Raw genomic sequence first — 23,689 nt, 5'->3', positions numbered from 1 at the left:
AAAAAAAGAAAAAAACCAATTAAAAAATGGACAGAGGAGCTGAAAAAGATTTTTTCAAAGAACACACACAGATGGCCAACAGGTACGTGAAAAGATGCTCAACATCACTAATTGTTGGGGAAATGCAAATCAAAGCCACAGTGAGATACGACCTCATACCTGTCAGAATGGCTATCATCAGAAAGACAACAAGTAACAAGTGCTGGCCTTTCTTCTTCAATTTTTAATAGAAGAAGGATCTTTCGCATTTGGGTTTTGTTCCATGCAAGTTAACTACAGGTTGAAATTCTGATATAAGATATTTTAAGTACAAACCACTCTTTGGTTCTAGTAATTCTACTACTGAAACAACTGAGGAAGTTTGAATTTAGGATAAAGACCTGGTCCTCATTTCCCACCTATGAGACTTAGCAATGTCTAGTTCTCAGGTCATTTTGATGGTAAGGTCATTCAAAGTTTTTAATAGACAAATAGAATTTACTTCTCAAGAGATATGTTTTTCATCTATAAACTAATTTAAAAGGTATTTTTTTATTTCAAAAATATACTTTTTAAACCTAGAATATACAGAATATTAAAAGCATACTTTCCTTTTTTAAATATACTAAGGAGTTAGGATGAACAAGTTATGGACCCAAAAAATGTGCAAATACAAAATGCTGTGCATAAAAAGTAATGTTTATAAATCCAAGGAAAAAATTCCTTTGCTGCTCTTCACAGAAATAGAATACACAACCCTAAAGTATGTGTGGAACCAGAAAAGGCCCTGGACAACCAAAGCAATACTTAGAAAAAGAATAAAACCAGAAGCATCACACTTCTAGATCCCAAGTTACCCTACAAATCACAGCAATAAAACTGGTACAGGCATGGACACACCGACCACTGAAGCTGAATGGAGAGCCCAGAGTTAAACTCTGAAATATAATGTCAACCAGTATTCAACAAGGAGCCAAGTACCCAGTGGGTATGGTGCTGGGAAAGCTGTAGAAACACATGCAGAACAATGAAAGCAGACCCCTACATCACATGACTCACAAAAATTAACATAGGACCTGATACCATAAAACTCCCAGAGGAAAGCATAGGGAAGAAGTCATTGATATTTGTCTTGGCAATGACTTTTTCCTTACATAATGCCAAAAGGACAACAAAAGCAAAAATCAATGAATGAGACTAATCAAACTAAAAAAGAAGAACAGTAAAAGAAACAATTAACAAAATGAAAAGACAACCTGTTGAATGGGAGGACATTTTACAAACCCCATATCAGATAAGGGGTTAAAATCCAAAATACTAAAGACTCATTCAACTTAACAAAAGACAACCTGGTTGAAAAATAGGCAGAAGAACTAAACAAACCTATTTCCCAAGAGAAAATCAAAATGGTCAACAGACACATGAAAAAATGCTCAACATCACATCAGGGAATGCTAATCATCAGAGAAATTCACATCAAAGTCAAAATAATATCTTACCTCCCACCTGTTAGAATGGTTATCATAAAGAAAACAAGAGATAAGGAGTACTGGTAAGGATGTGGTGGAAAGGGGACTTCTTAAACATGGTTGGTGGAAGTATAAATTAGCATGGCGATTACAGAAAACAATATGATGGTTCCTCAAAAATATAAAAAAACAAATCTACCATAGGATCTAGCAATTTCATCTCTGGATATATACCCAGAAGAAAACATGATTTCTACAAGATCTATGCACTTCCATAGTTATCGCAACAGTATTTACAACAGCCAAGATAAGGAAACAATCCCAATGTCCATCAATGTATGAATGGATAAAAGATGTAATACACAATGGAGTTTATTCAGCCATGAGAAAGGAGGATATCTTCACACATACATAGATCTTGAGCACATTATGCTAAGTGAGATAAATCAGATAAAGAAAAGCAAGTACTGTATGATACCACTTACATGTGGAATCTAAATAAATTAAACCTATAATAAAGGGAGAGAACCTTCTTATCAGGGATCACGGGAAGGGGTGGAGCACCCACAGAGGATAAAAGTGTGGTGTTTCAGGGTAAAATTTCAACAAGCAGTAAAGATGCCACAAGTAGTTAATGCACAGGGTAATGAATACAGATAGTAATACTGTACTACAATTATGTAATGTGATAAATACCACTAAAATAGCAATCATATCATACAAATGTATCAAAGCAACATGCCATACACCTTAAACACACACTGTGTGTGTGTGCTGAGTCACTCAGCCGTGTCTGACTCTTCTGTGAGCCCCAGGCTCCTCCGTCCATGGGAATTCTCCAGGCAAGAGTACTGGAGAGGGTACCCAGTCCCTTCTTCAAGGGATGTTCCAGACCCAGGGGTGAAACCCAGATCTCTTGCATTGAAGGTGAATTCTTTACCCTCTGAGCTGCAAGGGAAGCCCAAACTCACTCGATATTACATGTCAAATATGTTCAATAAAATATAAAGAAAAATAAAAAATTCCTTCACTAAGGAGAATTTTATTATCATATTAGTTGTTACTTTTAAACCTTTGCCATTTTATTTACTCTCTGTATCAATCTACCGAAAAAAAATGTACATATTTCTTGTATCCATTTAGTACTGGAAGGGGTTCCTTGCATTCTCTTTTATTAATTGCACTTACCTTTTTTTAAAAAGATTTTTTTGATGTACACCATTGTTAAAGTGTTTACTGAATTTGTTACATTGCTTCTGTTCTATGTTTTTTGGGTTTTTTTTTTTTTTTCACCACAAGTCATGTGGGATCTCAGATCTCTGAGCAGGAATTGAACCAGCACTGGAAGGCGAAGTCTTTAACCACTGGACCACCAGGGGAGTCTCACACTTGCCCTTTAAAATGAATTTCTCAACAATATTTTAATTCTCCCACATAATTTAAAATTCTTATAATATTTTTAGCAACCCCATTTTCCTTGTATTTCTACCTGTCCTTGCAGACTGACTTAGAGAGCCCTCTACTGGTCTGAAGCTATGTGTCAAAAAACATTTTCTTTAGCTTGCAGACAGTAAGTTTTATGTTTTTTGGTAATATAATAATAATCGTATAATTCCAGTAAAACCTTTATTCAGAATAATGAAGTTATAAGGAGAAACTGCATGGTTCTATTAAAATACCCTTATCAAAGCAAATTATACTACTTAAGTAATACAGAAATACCACTTTCAAATAACTGAATGCTATTAATCTCAGTATGATAGAGACTTGCTGTCATGTGGTAGAACTTTTAGATGATATCACATAATAACAAGGTATTTGATATATTAGTAACTGAAGTATGATAAACAAGCTGGAATCTCTATGTTAAGTGCCTCTGCATCAAATAAGTCTGTTATTTGGTCTTTATTTATCATGTCCTGATTTTAATATAATAATGCCTTTAATAAAACTGCAAGTTTGAAAATATAATGGAGGAAAAAATGACACTTAAATTGATTTAATTCTAAGAATAAAGATATAAACGGAAATGACCAAATAGAAGTACATACTACCATAAAGTATTTTGCCAATAGTATTCATGTTCAAATAAATGATGCAAAAATGTTCACAGCAGTATTATTCACTACAGATAAATTATGGAATCCAGCCAAGTGTCCACTGAAAGATGAGTAGAAAAGTGAAACGTGGTAGACATCCAATGGGATATTATTCGGCCTTAACAAGGAAGGAAATTCTGACACATGTTACAATATGGATGAACCTTGAGGATATTATGAGAAGTGAAACAAGCCAGTCACAAAAAGACAAATACTATATAATTCCATTTAACATGAGACACCTGGAGTAATTTAAAATTACAGAGACAGAAAGCAGAATGGTAGTTGCCATGGGTCAGGGAGTGAAATGGGGAGTTACTGCTTAATGAGCAGAGTTTCACTTTTATAAGATTATGCATAGTAGCCCCAAATTAGAAACAACCCAAATTTTGACAAGCAGAAATAGGTTGAATAAATTATGCTGTTTCCATAAAATGGGAAATCAAGCAGCTGCAAAAGCAAAGGTAATGATATGGAAATAGTCATTGTATTTTATGTAATTTTACATAATATGAAGAAAAAAGTAGTATGTTGAATATTTTATATATTTTGATACCTTTTGTGTAGGATAAAATAAATTTATCTGTGAGTTGTAATAAATGTCAACTCTGGAAGGCTATACTAGAAACTGATAATCGTGGTTCCTGTTAGTGCGGGAAAAGCATGTGAACTGGACAGATGGAAAACAGCACTGGAACATCTTTTACTACAGGCATAAATATGAACCATAGGAACAGATTATTAATCCCAAAAAGGTCCTAATCACACAGTTTATGTTTGACGCATTTTATAATACTAGTAAAACAAAAACTACAAAATCCTTTGTGATCTTACCTGCAAACCAGCCCCGTAAGAATCCTCACAATTCACATAATGTCCTAGCATGGCGTGCTGCGCTCGTAACTCATTATCTCTTATTCTTTCATGCAGGTGGGTGATCTGTTGCTTCTGCCTGCAAAACATAAGTTGGGGTCACATTACAAAAAACACTTTTCTAAGCTGATCTAATTAAAAGCAGAATTTTCAGTATTCTAATGTGGCATCAAGAGAAGTATGCTCAAGCTTAAAATTCATAATAAGAAATCTGTTTAAACCACAGTACCATGAAATATGTTAAATATAGAAAAAAGTTTATACTGAGTACTTCTGGTTACTTAAAAGAATATAATCTTTTGTAGAATACTCTTTCTAGGTTCCAACAAAGTCACGCTTTGCTTTCTTTCTTCTTGCTGCCTAATATACAAACTGTTTCATTCTCAGTCTGGAATGCCTTTATCTTAATATCATTATTTCCATTCATCCAAATTCTCTTCAACACACAATACCAATTGAAACACCTGAAAAAACTCATTTTAAGGAATGAGAGGTATTTGTATAAATATCATGTAGTTCAATTGTTGTACTCTGCCTGCACCTTATCTACAACATCCAGGTTGCATGATCTACACATAAACATCACCAAGAATGGAGAACTCACATGGTGGCAGATTTGCATCTCTTGATAGCACTGAAATTTCATTTTAATGTAAGCTCATGCTGGACCCAGTCACACTGAAGTTCATGTATTTCCTCAGTGGATCATAACTTAATCAAATTATATAACTTTTGTGAATGTTTCCTAAAACATTTGAAAACTGTTCATGTGTCAGGCAACATGCTAAGAGTTTTATATGTATTATCATTAATCTTCAAAAATTTAATAATAAGACTCATAAGGAGGTTATAAGAGATAGAGAAGGAAGACAGACTGAAATAAAAGAAGAGGTGACCAAAGGTATAGGGTGGAAAGAGGAAGACCAGTAAAATTTTATTATTTCAATTTGTTTATAGTATACTATAAACTATTAAGTATGTGATAACATGTCTAAAAAAAAGTAGTATCTTAATTTAAAAATATTTTATTACTAAAAAATGCTATCATTTGAGTCTTCAGCAAATGTATATGTTTCACACTAATTACATGTGGAAGTAAAATCACATTATAATTTTGCTAGGTAAATTTTAAAATCAGTGGTGAATTCTTTGGTATAGTGTGGATTTTTTTTTTAAATAGAATTCATATTAAATGTCCTTCTAACTCACCTGCTTTATAACCTGGGATTTATGATCAGATTCCTAAAGCAAGGCATATGTGACACGTCAGGTTATTAAGTTATTAAAGCTCCAATTTCACACATATGATCAATTAACAGATGAGATTTTGCTCATAGCAATTTACAGTACATCTTTCATTTTGTGATAGATCCCATAATGCAAAATGGGGTATTTATTTATTATATTTATAGCATATTTATTCTCCATCACAAGTGTTGAATTAAGATTTGATTATTTTTATCAGTTTGAGTATTTAATACAGTTTTAATAGTGTGTTTCTAAGTTATTTTGGCTGTTTATACCTAGATATATTTATTGTTCAGTCGCTCAGTCATGTCCAACTCTTCATGACCCCACAGACTGCAGCACGCCAGGCCGCCCTATCCTCATCATCTCCCAGCGCCTGCTCAAACTGTCTGTTGAGTCAGTGATGCAATCCAACCACCTCGTCCTCTGTCGTCCCCTTCTCTGGCCTTCAATCTTTCCCATCAGGGTCTTTTCTAAAGAGTAGGCTCTTCGAATCAGGTGGCCAAAGTATGGGAGCCTCAGCTTCAGCATCATTCCCTCCAATGAATATTCAGGACTGATTTCCTTTAGGATTGACTGACTGGATCTCCTTGCAGTCCAAGGGACTCTCAAGAGTCTTCTCCTACATCACAGTTCGAAAGTGTCAATTCTTCGGTGCTCAACCTTCTTTATGGTCCAATGCTCACATCCATACATGACTACTGGAAAAACCACAGCTTTGACTAGACAGACCTTTGTCAGCAAAGTAATGTCTCTGCTTTTTAATATGCTGTCTAGGTTGATCATAACTTTTCTTCCACGGAGCAAGAGTCTTTTAATATCATGGCTGCAGTCAGAATCTACAGTGATTTTGGAGCCTGAGAAAACAGTCTCTCACTGTTTTCGTTATTTCCCCATCTATTTGCCATGAAGTGATGGGACTGGATGGCATGATCTTGGTTTTTGGAATGTTCAGATTTAGGACAGTTTTTTCACTCTCCTCTTTCACCTTCATCAAGAGGCTCTTTGGTTCCTCTTCGCTTTCTGCCATAAGGGTGGTGTCATCTGCATATCTGAGGTTATTTTGATATTTCTCCCGGCAATCTTGGTTCCAGCTTGTGCTGCATCCAGCCCGGCATTTCGTATGATATACTCTACATATAAGTTAAATAAGCAGGGTGACAATATACAGCCTGACATACTCCTTTCCCGATTTGTAACAAGTCTGTTCTCCCATGTTCAGTTCTAACTGTAGTTTTTTGACCTGCATACAGGTTTCTCAGGAGGCAGGTCAGGTGGTCTGGTATTCCCCTCTCTTTAAGAATTTCCCACAGTTTGTTGTGATCCACACAAAGACTTTAGTGTAGTTAATGAAGCAGAAATAGATGTCTTTCTGGAATTCTCTTGCTTTTTCTATGATTCAATAGATGTTGGCAATTTGATCTCTCGTTCCTCTGTCTTTTCTAAACCCAGCTTGAACATCTGGAAGTTCTCAGTTTATGTACTGTTGAAGTCTAGCTTGGAGAATTTTGAGCATTACTTTACTAGTGTGTGAAAGGAGTGCAATTGTGAGGTAGTTTGAACATTCTTTGGCACTGTCTTTCTTTGAGATTGGAATGAAAACTGACCTTTTCCAGTCCTGTGGCCACTGCTGAGTTTTCCAAATTTGCCGACATATTGAGTGCAGCACTTTCACAGCATCATCTTTTAGGATTTGAAATAGCTCAGCTGGAATTCCATCACCTCCATTAGCTTTGTTCGCAGTGATGCTTCCTAAGGCCCACTTGACTTCGCACTCCAAGGTGTCTGGTTCTAGGCGAGTGATCACACCATCACGGTTATCTGGGTCATTAAGATCAGGAAGAAGGCAAGGACGTCCTGCCACCTGCTGCTTTCAGCACTGCCCCTGAAGCCCCAGCTAGTGAAGACATGAGTGCAAAGTTCTGCAGCATCACAATGAGGTACAGGCGTCTCTGAGACTCACCCAGGAGCCTCCGTTCTTCCCAGAAGTACGCAGCAATGTCTTCAAAGCTCATACTGTTCCTGCGGTGGGTCCCTTAGCGCCGCCACTGCCATCAGACACTAGCCAGAGTGGGCCGGGGGCGGCCGGGGGATGGGACACATAGGTTCCGACCAGGGCCTGGTGCAGGGTACGCAGGGCGGCAATGCGGAAACTCAGAGCCACCTCTTTGGCACGTGGACTGTACCTCCTCTCATGCCTTTTAGGTCTCGTCACAGGGTCCCAAACCAGTGCTCCCGAACCAGAACAGACTCACTGGCAGTTTAAAAAATCCTAGGTATATAGCATCGTAAAATCAATTTCTAAATCTATTTCGTTTCAAGGCCCACTGCTATACTGTGTGAAATTCCATTTGGACACCAAGCACCATAACTTAGTACTGGACTTCACAACTCTTAGGGCAGAATCCCCAGCAAGAAAGCCTCAGTTCAGATGCCAGACAAGTGGAATCCCAGGTCACCCACACTTCTAGCCAACTGCCTACAAATCTGGTGAGTTCCCAAAATTTTTATTATAGAATTTCATTGCATGGGCATGACCGATTAAACCACCAGCTGTGTGACTGAACTCAATCTCCAGTCCCCAGCTCTCCCTGGAGGCTGAACTAGCTCCAAGACCCAACCCTCTGACCACAGGGCTGGTCTCTCTGGTGAACAGCCCAGGTCCTGAAGCAGACATCCAGGGCTCAAGAATCACCTCATTAGCATAAATGCAGGTGTGTTCTAGGGCTCATGAATAAAAAACACCTGTATATCGTCACCCTGCTTATTTAACTTATATGCAGAGTATACCATGAGAAACGCTGGGCTGGAAGAAGCACATGCTGGAATCAAGATTGCCGGAAGAAATATCAATAACCTCAGATATGCAGATGATACCATTCTTACCGCAGAAACTGAAGCACTAAAGAGACTCTTGATGAAAGTGAAGGAGTGAAAAAGTTGGCTTAAAGTTCAACATTCAGAAAACTAAGATCATGGCATCTGATCCCATCACTTCATGGCAAATAGATAGGGAAACAGTGGCTAACTTTATTTTTGGGGGCTCCAAAATCACTGCAGACGGTGACTACAATCATGAAATAAAAAGATGCTTACTCCTTGGAACAAAAGTTATGACCAACCTAGATAGCATATTAAAAATCAGAGACATTACTTTGTCAACAAAGGTCCGTCTAGTCAAGGCTGTGGTTTCTCCAGTAGTCATGTACGGATGTGAAAGTTGGACTATAAAGGAAGCTGAGCGCAGAAGGATTGATGCTTTTGAACTGTGGTGTTGGAGAAGACTCTTGAGAGTCCCTTGGACTACAAGGAGATCCAATCAATCCATCCTGAAGGAGATCAGTCCTGAGTGTTCACTGCAATGACTGATGTTGAAGCTGAAACTCCAATACTTTGGCCACCTGACGTGAAGAGCTGAGTCATTTGAAAAGACCCTGATGCTGGGAAAGATTGAAGGCAGGAGGAGAAGGGAACAACAGAGGAAGAGATGGTTGGATGGCATCGCCTACTCAATGGAGATGAGTTTGAGTAGACTCTGGGAGTTGGTGATGGACAGGGAGGGCTGGCGTGCTGTGGTCCATGGGGTTCTCGAAGAGTGGGACACTACCGAGTGACTGAACTGAACTGTACTGAAAGATTTAGTCTCCTTCCCAAGAACTAGAAACAGTGGCTAGTCAGATTTCTTAATATTGGACAAAATTTTAAGAAGATTTGTAGGTACTATATTGGAAATTGCAAGTAATGACAGAATGAGATTCTGTGCCAACAGTATCATTTACAAATAGCATTAACTCAGCTGTCTCCACTGAGCATAGCGGGTTTCCTCTCTGAATCAGGCTCCAGTGCACTGACTTATCCTTATATTTTATCTGTTCAATTCAGTGGCAGGAGCCAAGCAACTTCTCAGTGTAAACCATTCTAAGAACCACGAGTATCAGCAACAGCATAGATTAACCAAAAACCTTAGCTTCTTTTTCATTAAAATGAGGCTATTTCCTCTGAACAAATATTTAGTGAGTTTCTATTATTAGTAATAAAATATACTTGAAACTCTCTTCTGTGAAGGAGCTCAGAGTCTACTGAGGAAAGACAATTACATAAATATAACTATTATATACACAAAATACATATAATGAGGCTACTCTTTGTTAATGGCCACTATGCATCAGACAGGATTAAGACTTTTTACACACATTCATTCATTTAATCCTCATGCCGTACAGCTAGGTGGGAGAGGGGATTGCCTAAAACAGTGATCTTCAAAAAGCTCACTTTTTGCTTAAGTAGTGAAACTCCTTGTACCCAGGCAGATGAGACAATCAATTTGCAAAAGGTCAAGTATCTTATTCAGAATTACCTAAATGGTTAGTATCAAGTATAAAGAATTAGGAAACCAGGTTTCCTCCTTTGAGTTGCTTTTGCAATTAAACTATGTGCTTTTTCTCATAAGATGGGGACATTTAAGAAGTTTATTTTTCTTAATTTTTTAAAAAATTTTATTTTATATTGGAGTATATTTGATTAACAATGCTCTATTAGTTTCAGGTGTATAGCAAAGTGATTTAGTTACATATATAAATGTATATTCTTTTCCAAATTCTTTTCCCATTTAGGTTATTACAGAATATTGAACCGATTTCCCTGTGCTATACAGTAGGCCCTTGTTGGCTATCTATTTTAAAAATACATCCATGTCAATTCCAAACTTTCAATCTATCGCTCTGATCATTTCCCACTGGTAACCATAAGAACAGTTTCTATAGCAGCTAATTTTCCTTAACATTTGATCTTCTTTGACCTAATTAACCAAAATCTATAAAAGCTATAGGCATGGTAAAAAAAAAAAAAAAACAACACATTTTTCTCATGCAATCATGAACAACTTGATACTTTCAGGAATAATATCCAGTGTACAATTTTTAGTTAAGTGACTTAAAAGGTATCATCAACCACACCATATTCCAAAATAGAAAAGTCTGGCATCTTTACTCTCAGTTTCATCCAGGAAGAAACTAAATCCTGTCATATCTCTCTCTGAAATAGCCTCCGAATGTGTTATCACAATTGTAAAGGCCATTAGTCTAATCTGGTTCCTAGAAAAAAGATGTACTATTATTTTGTTCTCATTTTTAACACTATATGTGTTATATAAAGATTTTTATACATGAACATTTTTACTTTTAAATTCTGATTCTGTTGCTAAAGAAAGAGGAGCTACTTTTTCTTCCTCTGTCTTATACAATATCAAATGCATTAATCATCACAAATTTTATAACAGACTTGTAAAATATCGAAGATTATTTAAGACACTGGGTGCGGTATACTATTCAGAAAAACATCCATAATTATTCCCTTTCCTGTATTACTTAACACTCCTTTTGTTCTTACTGTCCACAGGTGAAGTCTCCTGGCCTTGTGACCAATCAGAACATAGAGGAAGTGATTCTGTGCCACCTCTGAGCCTAATCTCCAAGAGAACGTGTAAGCTTCATTTTCTCTTTGAACTTCGCCCAGCCACCCTATAAACAAACCCTGTTTAGACATACTGCAGGATAACAGACCCCATGGGAGCATACAAGACATCCAGGTGAGGCTAGCCTAGGCCAGCCAACTCCTACATGACAATGCAGAAGATATAAATAGACAACTCTCCAAAGAAGACACACAGATAGCCAGAAGATATATGAAAAGATGCTCAACATCACTAATTACTAGAGAAATGCAAATCAAAACTATAATTAGGTACAACCTCACCCCAGTGAGAATGGCCATCAACAAAAAGTCTACAAATAATAAATGCCGGAGAGGGTGTGGAGAAAAGGGAACCTTCCTATACTATTGGTGGGAATGCAAATTGGTACAGCCACTATGGAGAACAGTATGGAGGTTCCTTAAAAAACTCAAAGTAGAGCTACCACATGATCCTGCCATCCCATTCCTGGCCGTATATCTGGAGAAAACTATAACCTGAAAAGACATGTACCCCAATGTTCACTGCAATACTATTTACAATGGCCAAGACATGGGAACAGCCTAAATGTCCATCAACAGATAAATGGATAAAGATGTGGTACTCATAAACAACAGAATATTACACAGCCATAAAAAAGAATGAAATAATGCCATTTTCAGCAACATGAATCAATCTAGAGATTATCATACTAAATAAGTCAAAGATAAATATTTCAATGTAAAAAATATGTTATCATTTATGTGGAATCTAAAATATGACACAAATGAACTTATTTACAAAACAGAAATTCACAGACACAGAAAACAAACTTATGGCTACCAAAGGGGAAAGATGGCAGAGACGGACACACTAAAAATGGGAGTAACATGGTGTACAGTGTCAGTCGCTGAGTCGTGTCCGACTCTCTGTGACCCCACGGACTGTAGCCCACCAGGTTTCTCTGTCCATGGAATTCTCCAGGCAAGAATGCTGGAGTGGGTTGCCATTTCCTTCTCCAGGTGATCTTCCCAACCCAGGGATCGAACCCAGGTCTCCTGCACTGCAGGCAGATTCTTTACCATCTAAGCCACCACATTCACATATAAGGGCTTACAGTACAGCAGAAGGAACTATACTCAATATCTTATAATAAAACTATATGGTAAAATAATCTGAAAAAGGTATTTGTATATAAATATATATGAATGTATATATACATATACAGATATATATGAATCATTTAACTGTATACCTATATATTGTAATCAACTATACATCAATAAAAGAATTTTTTTAATTAAAACAAGAATTGGCCAACTGAGCAACTCTGTATGATTTTGGATTATTTCCTTAGTATCCTTCTATATATACAAAATTGACAAATATAAATATATTTAATAGATTTTATTAATAATTATCTTACTTCCATAGACTGAATGTTGGGAGCCTTCCCTGAGATTCATACATTAAATCCTAATGCCCAACATGTGGAATAGAAGGTGGAGGTGGAAGGTCTTTGGGAAGTGATAGGTCACGAAGGCAGAGTTCTCACAAATGCAGTTAGTATCACTACAAAAGAAGCTCTGGAGAGCTCCTTTGCCCCTTTCACCATGTGAGGCTACAGCAAGAAGATGTCTATCTATGAACCAGGAAGTTGGCTCTCACCAGATTCTCACTGAATTGGCCAGTGCCTTGGACTTTCCAGCCTCTAGAAGTGGGAGAAATAAATATTTATCGTCTCTAAACATTCTATTGTTTCCCTCTATTTCTTTGCATTGTTCATTTAAAAAGGCATTCTTATCTCTCCTTGCTATTCTTTGGAACTCTGCATTCAGATGGGTGTATCTTTCCTTTTCTCCTTTACCTTTCACTTCTCTTCTTTTCTCAGCTATTTGTAAGGCCTCCTTAGACTACCATTTTGCTTCTTTGCATTTCTTTTTCTTGGGGATGGTTTTCATCAGTGCCTCCTGTACAGTGATGCTGGGAAAGGTTGAAGGCAGGAGGAGAAGGGGATGACAGAGGACGAGATGGTTGGATGGCATTACTGACTCAATGGACATGAGTTTGAGCAAACTCTGGGAGATGGTGAAGGATGGGGAAGCCTGGCGTGCTGCAATCCATGGGGTCACAAAAAGTCAGACACAACTGAGTGATTGAACAGCAATAAGCCAACCAGTCTACGGTATTTTGTTATAGCGGACCAAATGAACTAAGACATCTATTAACTTACACTCAACAGAATGGTATAATGGTGTCTGAAAAATAATAAAAGCTGAGTGATGCTCATTGAGGGCAAGTCTATTCATATTAAAGAAAGTTCGAATTTTGGTCTGTTTAAAAACAGCATTAATTTCAAGTATATCAGTTCAGTTCAGTCGCTCAATCGTGTCTGACTCCTTGCGACCCCATGAATCACAGCACGCCAGGCCTCCCTGTCCATCACCAAATCCTGGAGTCTACCCAAACCCATGTCCATCGAGACGGTGATGCCATCCAGGCATCTCATCCTCTGTCGTCCCCTTCTCCTCTTGCCCCCAATCCCTCCCAGCATCAGGGTCTTTTCCAGTGAGTCAGCTCTTCACATCAGGTGGCCAAAGTATTGGAGTTTCAGCTTCAGCATTGGTCCTTCCAATGAACACCCAGGACTGATCTCCTTTAGGATGGACTGGTTGGACCTCCTTGCAGTTCAAGGGACTCTCAAGAGTCTTCTCCAACACCAGCATGCTTCAAAAGCATCAGTTCTTCAGCACTCAGCTTTCTTCACAGTCCAACTCTCATATCCATACATGACCACTGCAAAAACCATAGCCTTGACTAGATGGACCTTTGTTGGCAAAATAATGTCTCTGCTTTTTAATATGCTGTCTAGGTTAGTCATAACTTTCCTTCCAAAGAGTAAGCATCTTTTAATTTCATGGCTGCAATCACCATGTGCAGTGATTTTGGAGCCCCCAAAAATAAAGTCTGACACTGTTTCCACTGTCTCCCCATCTATTTGCCATGAAGTGATGGGACCAGATGCCATGACCTTAGTTTTCTGAATGTTGAGCTTTAAGCCTCCTTTATCACTCTCCTCTTTCACTTTCATCAAGAGGCTTTTTAGTTCCTCTTCACTTTCTGCCATAAGGGTGGTGTCGTCTGCATATCTGAGGTTATTGATATTTCTTCTGGCAATCTTGATTCCAGCTTGTGCTTCTTCCAGCCCAGCATTTCTCATGATGTACTCTGCATATAAGTTAAATAAGCAGGGTGACAATATACAGCCTTGACATACTCCTTTTCCTCTTTGGAACCAGTCTGTTGTTCCATGTCCAGTTCTAACTGTTGCTTCCTGACCTGCATATAGGTTTCTCAAGAGACAGGTCAGATGGTCTGGTATTCCCATCTCTTTCAGAATTTTCCAGTTTATTGTGATCCACACAGTCAAAGGCTTTGGCATAGTCAATAAAGCAGAAATAGATGTTTTTCTGGAATTCTCACGCTTTTTTATGATCCAGCAGATGTTGGCAATTTGATCTCTGGTTCCTCTGCCTTTTCTAAAACCAGCTTGAACATCTGGAAGTTCACAGTTCACGTATTGCTGAAGCCTGGTTTGGAGAATTTTGAGCATTACTTTACTAGTGTGTGAGATGGGTGCAATTGTGCAATAGTTCGAGCATTCTTTGGCATTGCCTTTCTTTGGGATTGGAATGAAAACTGACTTTTTCCCATCCTGTGGCCACTGCTGAGTTTTCCAAATTTGCTGGCATATTGAGTGCAGCACTTTCACAGCATCGTCTTTCAGGATTTGAAATAGCTCAACTGGAATTCCATCACCTCCACTAGCTTTGTTCGCAGTGATGCTTTCTAAGGCCCACTTGACTTCACATTCCAGGATGTCTGGCTCTAGGTGAGTGATTACACTATCGAGATTATCTGGGTCATGAAGATCTTTTTTGTACAGTTCTTCTGTGTATTCCTGCCACCTCTTCTTAATATCTTCTGCTTCTGTTAGGTCCATACCATTTCTATCCTTTATCGAGTCCATCTTTGCATGAAATGTTCCATTGATATCTCTAATTATCTTGAAGAGATCTCTAGTACATACAATAAATCATATTGTATATCAAGTATATACAATAAATTAAGTATTAAAAATATATATCCAACTGTGTCTATACTTACATAAAATTTACTTATACTAGAAACAGCTAATATTTGAAGATAGTTTTTCATAAAATCAATTGTAACTATCTCTTGTGATCTTCATTCATTTACCAGGCATGGACTATCAAGCACTACGCACATGTACTACATGCCAGGCTCTGTTCAAGATGCTGAGAATGTAGTGGAGAAGAAGGAAGTCAGGAGGTCTATGCACTAGTTTATATTCCAGCAGATCACACTTAACATTGTTAAAGTTTCTAAGCAAAATCTTTTGAAATTTCAACTATTAAATATATTTAAAGGTTTGAGTAAGGATTTAATTTTAAGATTAAATTATCTACTACTTTATCTCATAAAAGCACATGGAAATAAGTAGTAACTAGCAGTGATTAAGAAAAAATGCCGTCTCAAAACTATCTTCCAATTACCATGATATGCAACATACTTAATTATCCCCAAAGTATACACAAATGATGTAGAACCAATAAAGATCATAAATAATTAAGTAATATTAAGATTTATTGCTCAGAATAATCAGGAGTCTATTCAGTTTAAAATAATTTTTTTTTCAGAGCTTTGGTACTCAAATAGGCAAAATTCTGGAAATGTCTGGGGCTGGGGATAGACAGACATGAGACTTCAATGTCCTTGTAAGGTTCTATTTCTTAAACTCTAAGTGGTAGGTACAAAGATACTTGCTTTATTAGTCAACACTTCTGCATGCCTGAAATAGTAAAAAAAAAAAAAAAAAATAAGACTCACCGATCAATTACAATCTCTTTCTGCCTTAGTAGTCCTTCTTTTATTTTCAGCACTGACTCCCACTTACTGAAATCTTGATAGCCAGGAGGTGAATAACTTTGATGAGATGATCCAGACAAAACCTGTACAAACACGTTTACACTATTAGTATACTAAAAGTGGCTAAAGGTAATATTTATGTCATCTAGTATTTTCCCAATGATTTTTATTTTAAAAAAAGAGAATTCCCCATTTGATTAAAAAAATTTTTTTAATTACACCTGTGAATACAACATAACATGAAGAATTTTAAGGAAGTTCTAAAGTAAATGTACAAATCTAATCAAGAATTGGTGGACAACAGAACACATTATAATACTAAATGTAAGATGTTGTTCTCATTATCTTGTGGAAGCTTTCTGGAAATAAGAAAATTAATCATTGCCTAAGGAAGGAGTACAATAAAAATATAATATACCAAGGATAGACTGTACACGTATTACCAGAAGGGTTTCCACATCTTGAAATTGTCATTCATCACATCATCCTTTAATTACATTAAAATTTCAAAAGCTAAAATATTTTCCCAAAGTAGTAAATATAGCCATAGAAAATGACTATTAATTAGATAATCTAGATGACTGCTGATCTCTAGTGTATCATTTAGGAAAAAAAATCTGTTCAGACTTTTAAAAATATTTAAGATATTTAAACAGCATAAACAACAAAAAAACCAATGTAACATATCTTCAAACTTCTATCACTGAAACAAAATTAAAATTTTAATACTGGTGGTACTGGTTGAACTGACTCCTCAAAATTATGCTGAAGTTCTAACCCCCAATACCTCAGAAGGTAGCCTCATTTAGAAATACAGACTCTGCAGATAAAATCAAGATGAAGTCATTCAGTTCAGTTCAGTTCAGTCGCTCAATCGTGTCCAACTCTTTGCGACCCCATGAATCGCAGCACGCCAGGCCTCCCTGTCCATCACCAACTCCCGGAGTTTACTCAAACTCATGTCCAAAGAATCGGTGATGCCATCCAGCCATCTCAGTCTCTGTCATCCCCTTCTCCTCCTGCCCCCAATCCCTCCCAGCATCAGGGTCTTTTCCAATGAGTCAGCTCTTTGTATCAGGTGGCCAAAGTATTGGAGTTTCAGCTTCAGCATCGGTCCTTCCAATGAACACCCAGGACTGATCTCCTCTAGGATCTCCTTGCAGTCCAAGGGACTCTCAAGAGTCTTCTCCAACACCACAGTTCAAAAGCATCAATTCTTCGGCGTTCAGCTTTCTTCACCGTCCAACTCTCACATCCATACAGGACTACTGGAAAAACCATAGCTTTGACTAGACGGACCTTTGTTGGCAAAGTAATGTCTCTGCTTTTTAATATGCTGTCTAGGTTGGTCATAGGTTTTATTCCAAGGAGTAAGCATCTTTTAATTTCATGGCTGCAATCACCATCCACAGTGATTTTGGATCCCAGGAAAATAAAGTCAGCCACTGTTTCCACTGTCTCCCCATCTATTTGCCATGAAGTGATGGGACCGGATGCCATGATCTTAGTTCCTGAATGTTGAGCTTTAAGCCAACTTTTTCACTCTCCTCTTTCACTTTCATCAAGAGGCTTTTTAGTTCCTCTTCACTTTCTGCCATAGGAGTGGTGTCGTCCGCATATCTGAGGTTACTGACATTTCTCCAGGCAATCTTGACTCCAGCTTGTGCAAGTCATTAGACTAACACAAAAGGGGAAACGTGAACACAGACGTGCACAGAGGGAAGACTGTGTAAAGAGATGAACATGATTGCCAGAAAGTCACTAGAAACCAGTCTGAAACAGACTTTTATTCACAGCCCTCAGAAGGAATTATTCTGCTGACACCTTGATTCTGAACCTTTTTTTTTTTTTTTTTTTTTTTTTTTTTTTTTTTTGATTCTTTTTTTTTTTTTTTTTTTTGATTCTGAACTTTTAACCTCCAGAACTGTGACGTAAATTTCTGTTGTGTAAGCTACCTTGTTTGTGTGTTAGGGCAGCTCTAAGAAACTAATACAATGGGTAAATCAAACAGGAACACAAATTCCTTGGCAAGCTAAGAGAGGCTACATGAACACAAAAAAAGCAACTTTCAAGGAATTCAAACTAGTAGCAATATCTTTATCCTTTGCTTTCCAAAGATCTATTGACAAGACTTGCTTCTGAATAAACCAGTAACCAGGTGACGTCAACTAGTCCTAGATTAAACCTTTAAAATGCCTGTCAAGTAAGACTAGGACAGGATGTTTCAGGCAGCAGAAGATGAACAGACTAAGAATGATAGAAACTAGGTGGTAACAGGGTACATAACTTTGTCAAATGGGCAGATATTTGGAGCCGAGATGACACAGAAGGTTATAGAGACAGGTTAGTCAGAGATTTAGTTTTTGAATTTCACTCTTCTGCCTAATATACAACTCAGGCTGACACTGGGCCAACATGCACCGGTACGGATATTCTAGTCATTGCAGTACCGAAGCATTTTCACCATGGTTGAAAACAGATGCCGCCCAAACGCCTTGAAAAGGGCTTCCCTAGTGGCTAGACGGTAAGGAATCTCCCTGCAATGCAAGAGACCCAGGTTCAATCCCTGGGTCAGGAAGAGCCCCTGGAGAAACCCACTCCAGTATTCTTGCCTGGAGCTACAGTCCACGGGGTCACAAAGAGTCAGACATAACTGAGTGACTAACACTTTCAAACCCCCTGAATGTCCTACCCACAACCCAGGCCACTCCTCAGAGCTTTCCATCACCCAACAAAGAGTGACTTCCTGGCATAAATGGGGGCATTCAGGACACCACTCATGGCATCCTTCCTGACTGGCTGGTTTCTACTAATCAGTCTCTCAAATTCTCCCATCTCGACACTATCTACCAGCTTATATTTAGTCGCCAGAGCCAGGATTCAAACACAGGCAGCCCAAGGAAAGAGCACCACACTGCCTCACCCTTTCTGCTATGGCCCAGCTGACCAAGAAGCGATTTCAAATTTTGTATCATAGGAGTTGGAAAAAATGTTTGACAGTAACTGCCCTTAAAAACTGAAGAGACAATTAAGCACTATAAACAATATTGTTGATATTAAGAGAAAGTCTCTGCTTATCACAACTCCATGTTACTTAAAGACTATCAGTTTAATGGGTAGTCATTTCATGCAATTTAGTCAAACTGTAGCTCAAACAGGAATTCATTAAAAGTGGTAACAACTAAAACCATATTAATAATTCTAAAACTCAACATAAGTTGTGGAAATTATCAGAATGATGTGGTGAACTGTTTGTGCTATAATTTTTCACTTGTAGAAATAAAAGCAAATATATATTTAATTTATATATTGAATTATATATTAATCTCCTGGTAACAGGTTACAGATATTTTAAATACTGGGTTTTGTATATCATTTTCATGCCTAACAGAAAACTTCTAAGATAGCTTGAGCATCTATGATATCCTCTTCCAAGAATCTATCAAAGTTTCCTCCACTGTGGATTACAAGTCAGGAAAGACCTATACCATGAAGTTTTAAGCTATGCTTTACTTTACACATCTTGTACTTATTTCAGTAAAACAAGTGCCTAGACAATAGATGATGATCTTTACAAGATGACATGAATTACTCTATTCTTCCACAAGTTAGCTGCTAAAAATTTTTCCCACAGTTGACAACTCCCTAAGGAGGTCTCTTCTTACTTTATAAAACTTCTTGGCATCAAGAAAGAAGTAAAGAGAAGAAAAAAGTAGGTCTGCAGGAGAAAAGCAAATGACAATATAGTTGGTTTACAGCACTTCAACCAGTGACAATATGGACTGCTGAAGTACTGAGTTGGCCAAAAAGTTCGTTCAGGTTTTCTGTAACAGTGTATGGAAAAACTCGAATGAACTTTTTGGCCAATTCAGTGCCTGCCAGATACATTTATGAATATACGTAAAACAAAATTTGAGACTTTATTCTTCCAATTTGTAGCTTCCTTGATCTAAACCCTTTAGAAAACAAAACAAAACCAAAAAATGAGCAAATAGGAAGAAAGGAAAGGAAACCTTTCTCTGTAATTAAGATGCAGTAAACAATTAGCAAATCAGTTGCATGACAGTCTTCTTACTAAACTTTAATCCTGACTCATAAAATAGTCTAAAAATGATAATAAATCCTGACAATCAAATGCTGCAGGCAGTGTGTGATCAGTCGCTCAGTTGTGTCGAACTCTGCAACCCCATGGACAATAGCCCGCCAGGCTCCTCTGTCCGTGGGAATTCTCCAGACAAGAATACTGGAGTGGGTTGCCATGCCCTCTACCAGGGGATCTTCCCAACCCAGGGATCAAACCCAGGTCTCCCACACTGCAGGCAGATTCTTATCATCTAAGCCAGGGAAGCCTCAATCCTGATTCATAAAAATAGTTTAAAAATGAGAATGAATCCTAACAACCAAATGCTGCAGGTAGAGTTACATGTAATTTTAAAAACCTGTTTGTATCTGCCCTACACTGAAAATGACAATTATGGAAACATGTTACCTGTTAAGGCTTTTATAATGAGGCCTTAGTGTATGCTACTCTAAATGAAGTTATAGAACACAATTTGAATCAACTAGTTAAGAGTTATTAAAATCCTAGCAAAGCAGCTACCGTACCTTTATGATTTTGCACACCATATAAATGACTACGTTACTTAAGATATACAGAAAAGAAACAACTGATGCAATTTTACTTTTAATATACAATATATATTATGTGTGTATATATATATATATATATATATATATATATATATATATCAAACTGGAAGTTTGTATCCTTTGACCTACATCTTCCCATCTCCCCACCACCCTAATCTCTGGTAACCACCACTCTAGTTCCTATTTCTATAAGTTTGGCATTTTTAGATTCCACATATAAGTGACATCATATGGGATTTGTCTTCCTCCGACTTATTTGGTCAACTAACTTTCACAAGGGGTGCAAAGCTGATTAAATGGGGAACTGAATTTGGTATCTAATCAAAAGAAGTGATAAATGTATGTCTACAAAGACCTACAGGCGAATACTTCATCACCCCAAACTGGAAACAAACCATTAACTGATAAATGGATAAACTGTGCCACATCCACAAAATGCAATACGAACTTAACAAAAACAAAATGTATACCTAACCACTGCGGGCCTAAACTTTATTTTTCTGTCTACCTCAAAGTAAGACTGCGGTGAAATCAAGGTCGTGCCTGCCTGGGGAAAATGTGTAAGTAGTCCAGGATGCACTGTGGATCAGACAATGCACTACCTCAGCTATAATTTCCTACCTATCCATCACGCCGGTACTATTTTACATCGACAAATAACTAAGAGAGAAAAGATCAGGTGAAGTGAATACTGTATACCAAGGATGCAAAAACAGAGTTGGTGATGAAGAGCAGCAGAATATGCCACTCCAAAATACAATTGTAGGCGCTCATCAACATGCCACCATAATTAATGACATATTAATTATTTTGCACTGTAGGCACCTGAAATCTAGCCAATGCAGGCAGAGGCTTTCTCTGAACTCTACTCTCTGCCTAAAGATAGATCCTCCCAAAGGAACTCAACTGTCATAAACCCCTCCCTGGGAGTTTCATCGATCAGAGAGGATTGGCTCTTATCACAGAAAAGAAGACTAGAAGCCGACAGTGTACCCAGACAAACTTCCTCACGGGTTATCATCTGTCCTATCTATTCTTCTAAGGCCTATTCATCTCTTAAAAATAATGCATCTACCTTGAGAGGCCTGTATCCTTCCTCTGCTTTTCCTGAATTGAGCAGTATCTAATCCTGAATTCTAAAGCCACCACTCTGAGTTCCTCATTTTTCCCTGAGTATCTTCCACGGGTACACAAGGTACACATGTTAATAAACTTCTATTTGTTTCTCTTGTAATCTATCTTTTATTACAAGGGTCTCAGCTAAGAACTAAGAATGGTAGAGAAAAAATTATTTGTCCTCCCATACAACAACCTACAAGCTGGTTCTTAAGAGCTGTTGATACTTAAGAAGAACAAAGAAGCTGTCCAATAGGACAGGGCACAATCCTGCTCCCAAATATGAAAAGGAAGAATGTATTTTATGTTCAAATAATGCCTTCCCTATAACCAGTAGTAAACATTTTTATCTTAAGTATTTAGAAAACAATTAAGAATTTCCATTCAATAAAGTTGTAACGCGTCAGGAGAGGAATACCATTTTGTGGCAGAATGTCAAGTCATCAGTCATGTTTCTACTTGCCCATAACTAATGTAAGTAATCAAACCGAAAGTAATTTAAACATATGAATATATAATTTATAGCTTGTGAATAATAATAAAACTTTAACTAGACATGAACATGAAATCTAGGAGGTAATTATAAAGGTATGTAGCTGTGAGCGAACTCCAAGTATGGAACAGAAAGGAAGTCATCGAAGTCACGAACATTTCAAAATCTGTTCAGCAAAACAAGGACACCTTTTACAAGAAACATTTTTAATACATAATTGGTAGTTACCACACTCAGGGAGGGAGGGGAACTCCTCATTTAGATGTTTTACCTAGAAATGCGTAACATACACTGTTGCAGCGGTGGTTTAGAAAAGAAAACAGTGGACTAGCCACACAGTCCAGCCAGCATGTTCTTGCTCAGTCACTTTCGACTCTGTAACCCCACCAGCTGGGGCCCACCCGGCTCCTCCACCAATGGAACTTTCCAGGCAAGAATACTGGAGTGGGTTGCCATTTCCTACTCCAGGGGATCTTCCCGACCAAGGGATTGAACCTGTGTCTCTGATATCCCCTGCACTAGCAGGCAGATTCCTTACCACTGTGCCACCTGGGAAACCCAGTCTAGCCAGTATACTAGCATAACTTTTCTGCATCTAGATCCCAACCACCCAGAATTCTAACATATGTATGGCCACCTCATTGTAAACAGCAAATTCCAGTCTAATAATTGAATAGGAAAAACATGCATCTACAACAATCCCAAATATATCTGTTTAGATGAGACCCAGATGCTACGAAAAGTTGCCAAAATATGTCACGTAATGGTCAAACATGCTTCTAAAATAAGCGCACTATTTGCCTCTGAAAATAGCTCCAAATTCTTTGGCCTCAGCCTGGACAAATACTGTTAAACTTAGATAATCTAGTGCTGCCACACTTAACTGGACTACAACCTCTGCAATTCTTCAAGTTTGTTATCTCTCTTTCATTTGCCTTTGTTACTCAGCTCATTCATCACTCACAACATGTCAAATAACACAGCAAATCTTCCTCCCTTTCCTGGAATAATCTATCTGAAGAGATACTCTAGGAGTGTTTTTTGGTAAAAGTATCAGGATACCTCACCCAGAGGTAAATTCACAAAGCTCAACAATGTAGATGAAAACAAATTACAAATTATGTAGAATTTAGAGTTTTTATTCAAAGAGAAGGAAAAACACGGATTACAGAACCATCATTAAAACAAAATCTGTATCTTACATATTGTATTATTACTAAAAGAATGTGCATAAAATTTAAAAAATTCTATCTTTAAGCCCATGTAATTATTTATGGAATGTATTACTACATATTTCTCTAAACAAAATAAAAACAAATCATATAAAAAATTCTATCCATAAACTCTATCAGAGTGACTAATT

General features: G+C 37.6%; 1 protein-coding gene across 2 annotated transcripts in view; it reads right to left on the bottom strand.

The window, feature by feature from the left end:
* Positions 1-23,689, bottom strand: part of CEP85L (centrosomal protein 85 like) — a 143,645-nt gene that overhangs the window by 35,311 nt on the left and 84,645 nt on the right. For both annotated transcript variants that reach the window (XM_043439699.1, XM_043439698.1), the window contains exons 4-5: positions 16,029-16,150; positions 4,382-4,499 (exon numbers count right to left, since the gene is read on the bottom strand). In XM_043439699.1, coding sequence (XP_043295634.1) covers positions 4,382-4,499; positions 16,029-16,150 — 240 coding nt within the window. The remainder of the gene's footprint in view (positions 1-4,381; positions 4,500-16,028; positions 16,151-23,689) is intronic.

This window comes from Cervus canadensis, chromosome 20, assembly GCF_019320065.1.
Source record: "Cervus canadensis isolate Bull #8, Minnesota chromosome 20, ASM1932006v1, whole genome shotgun sequence".
In the NCBI taxonomy this organism is placed as follows: Eukaryota; Metazoa; Chordata; class Mammalia; order Artiodactyla; family Cervidae; genus Cervus; species Cervus canadensis.
This window is presented reverse-complemented; position numbering and strand designations above follow the sequence as displayed.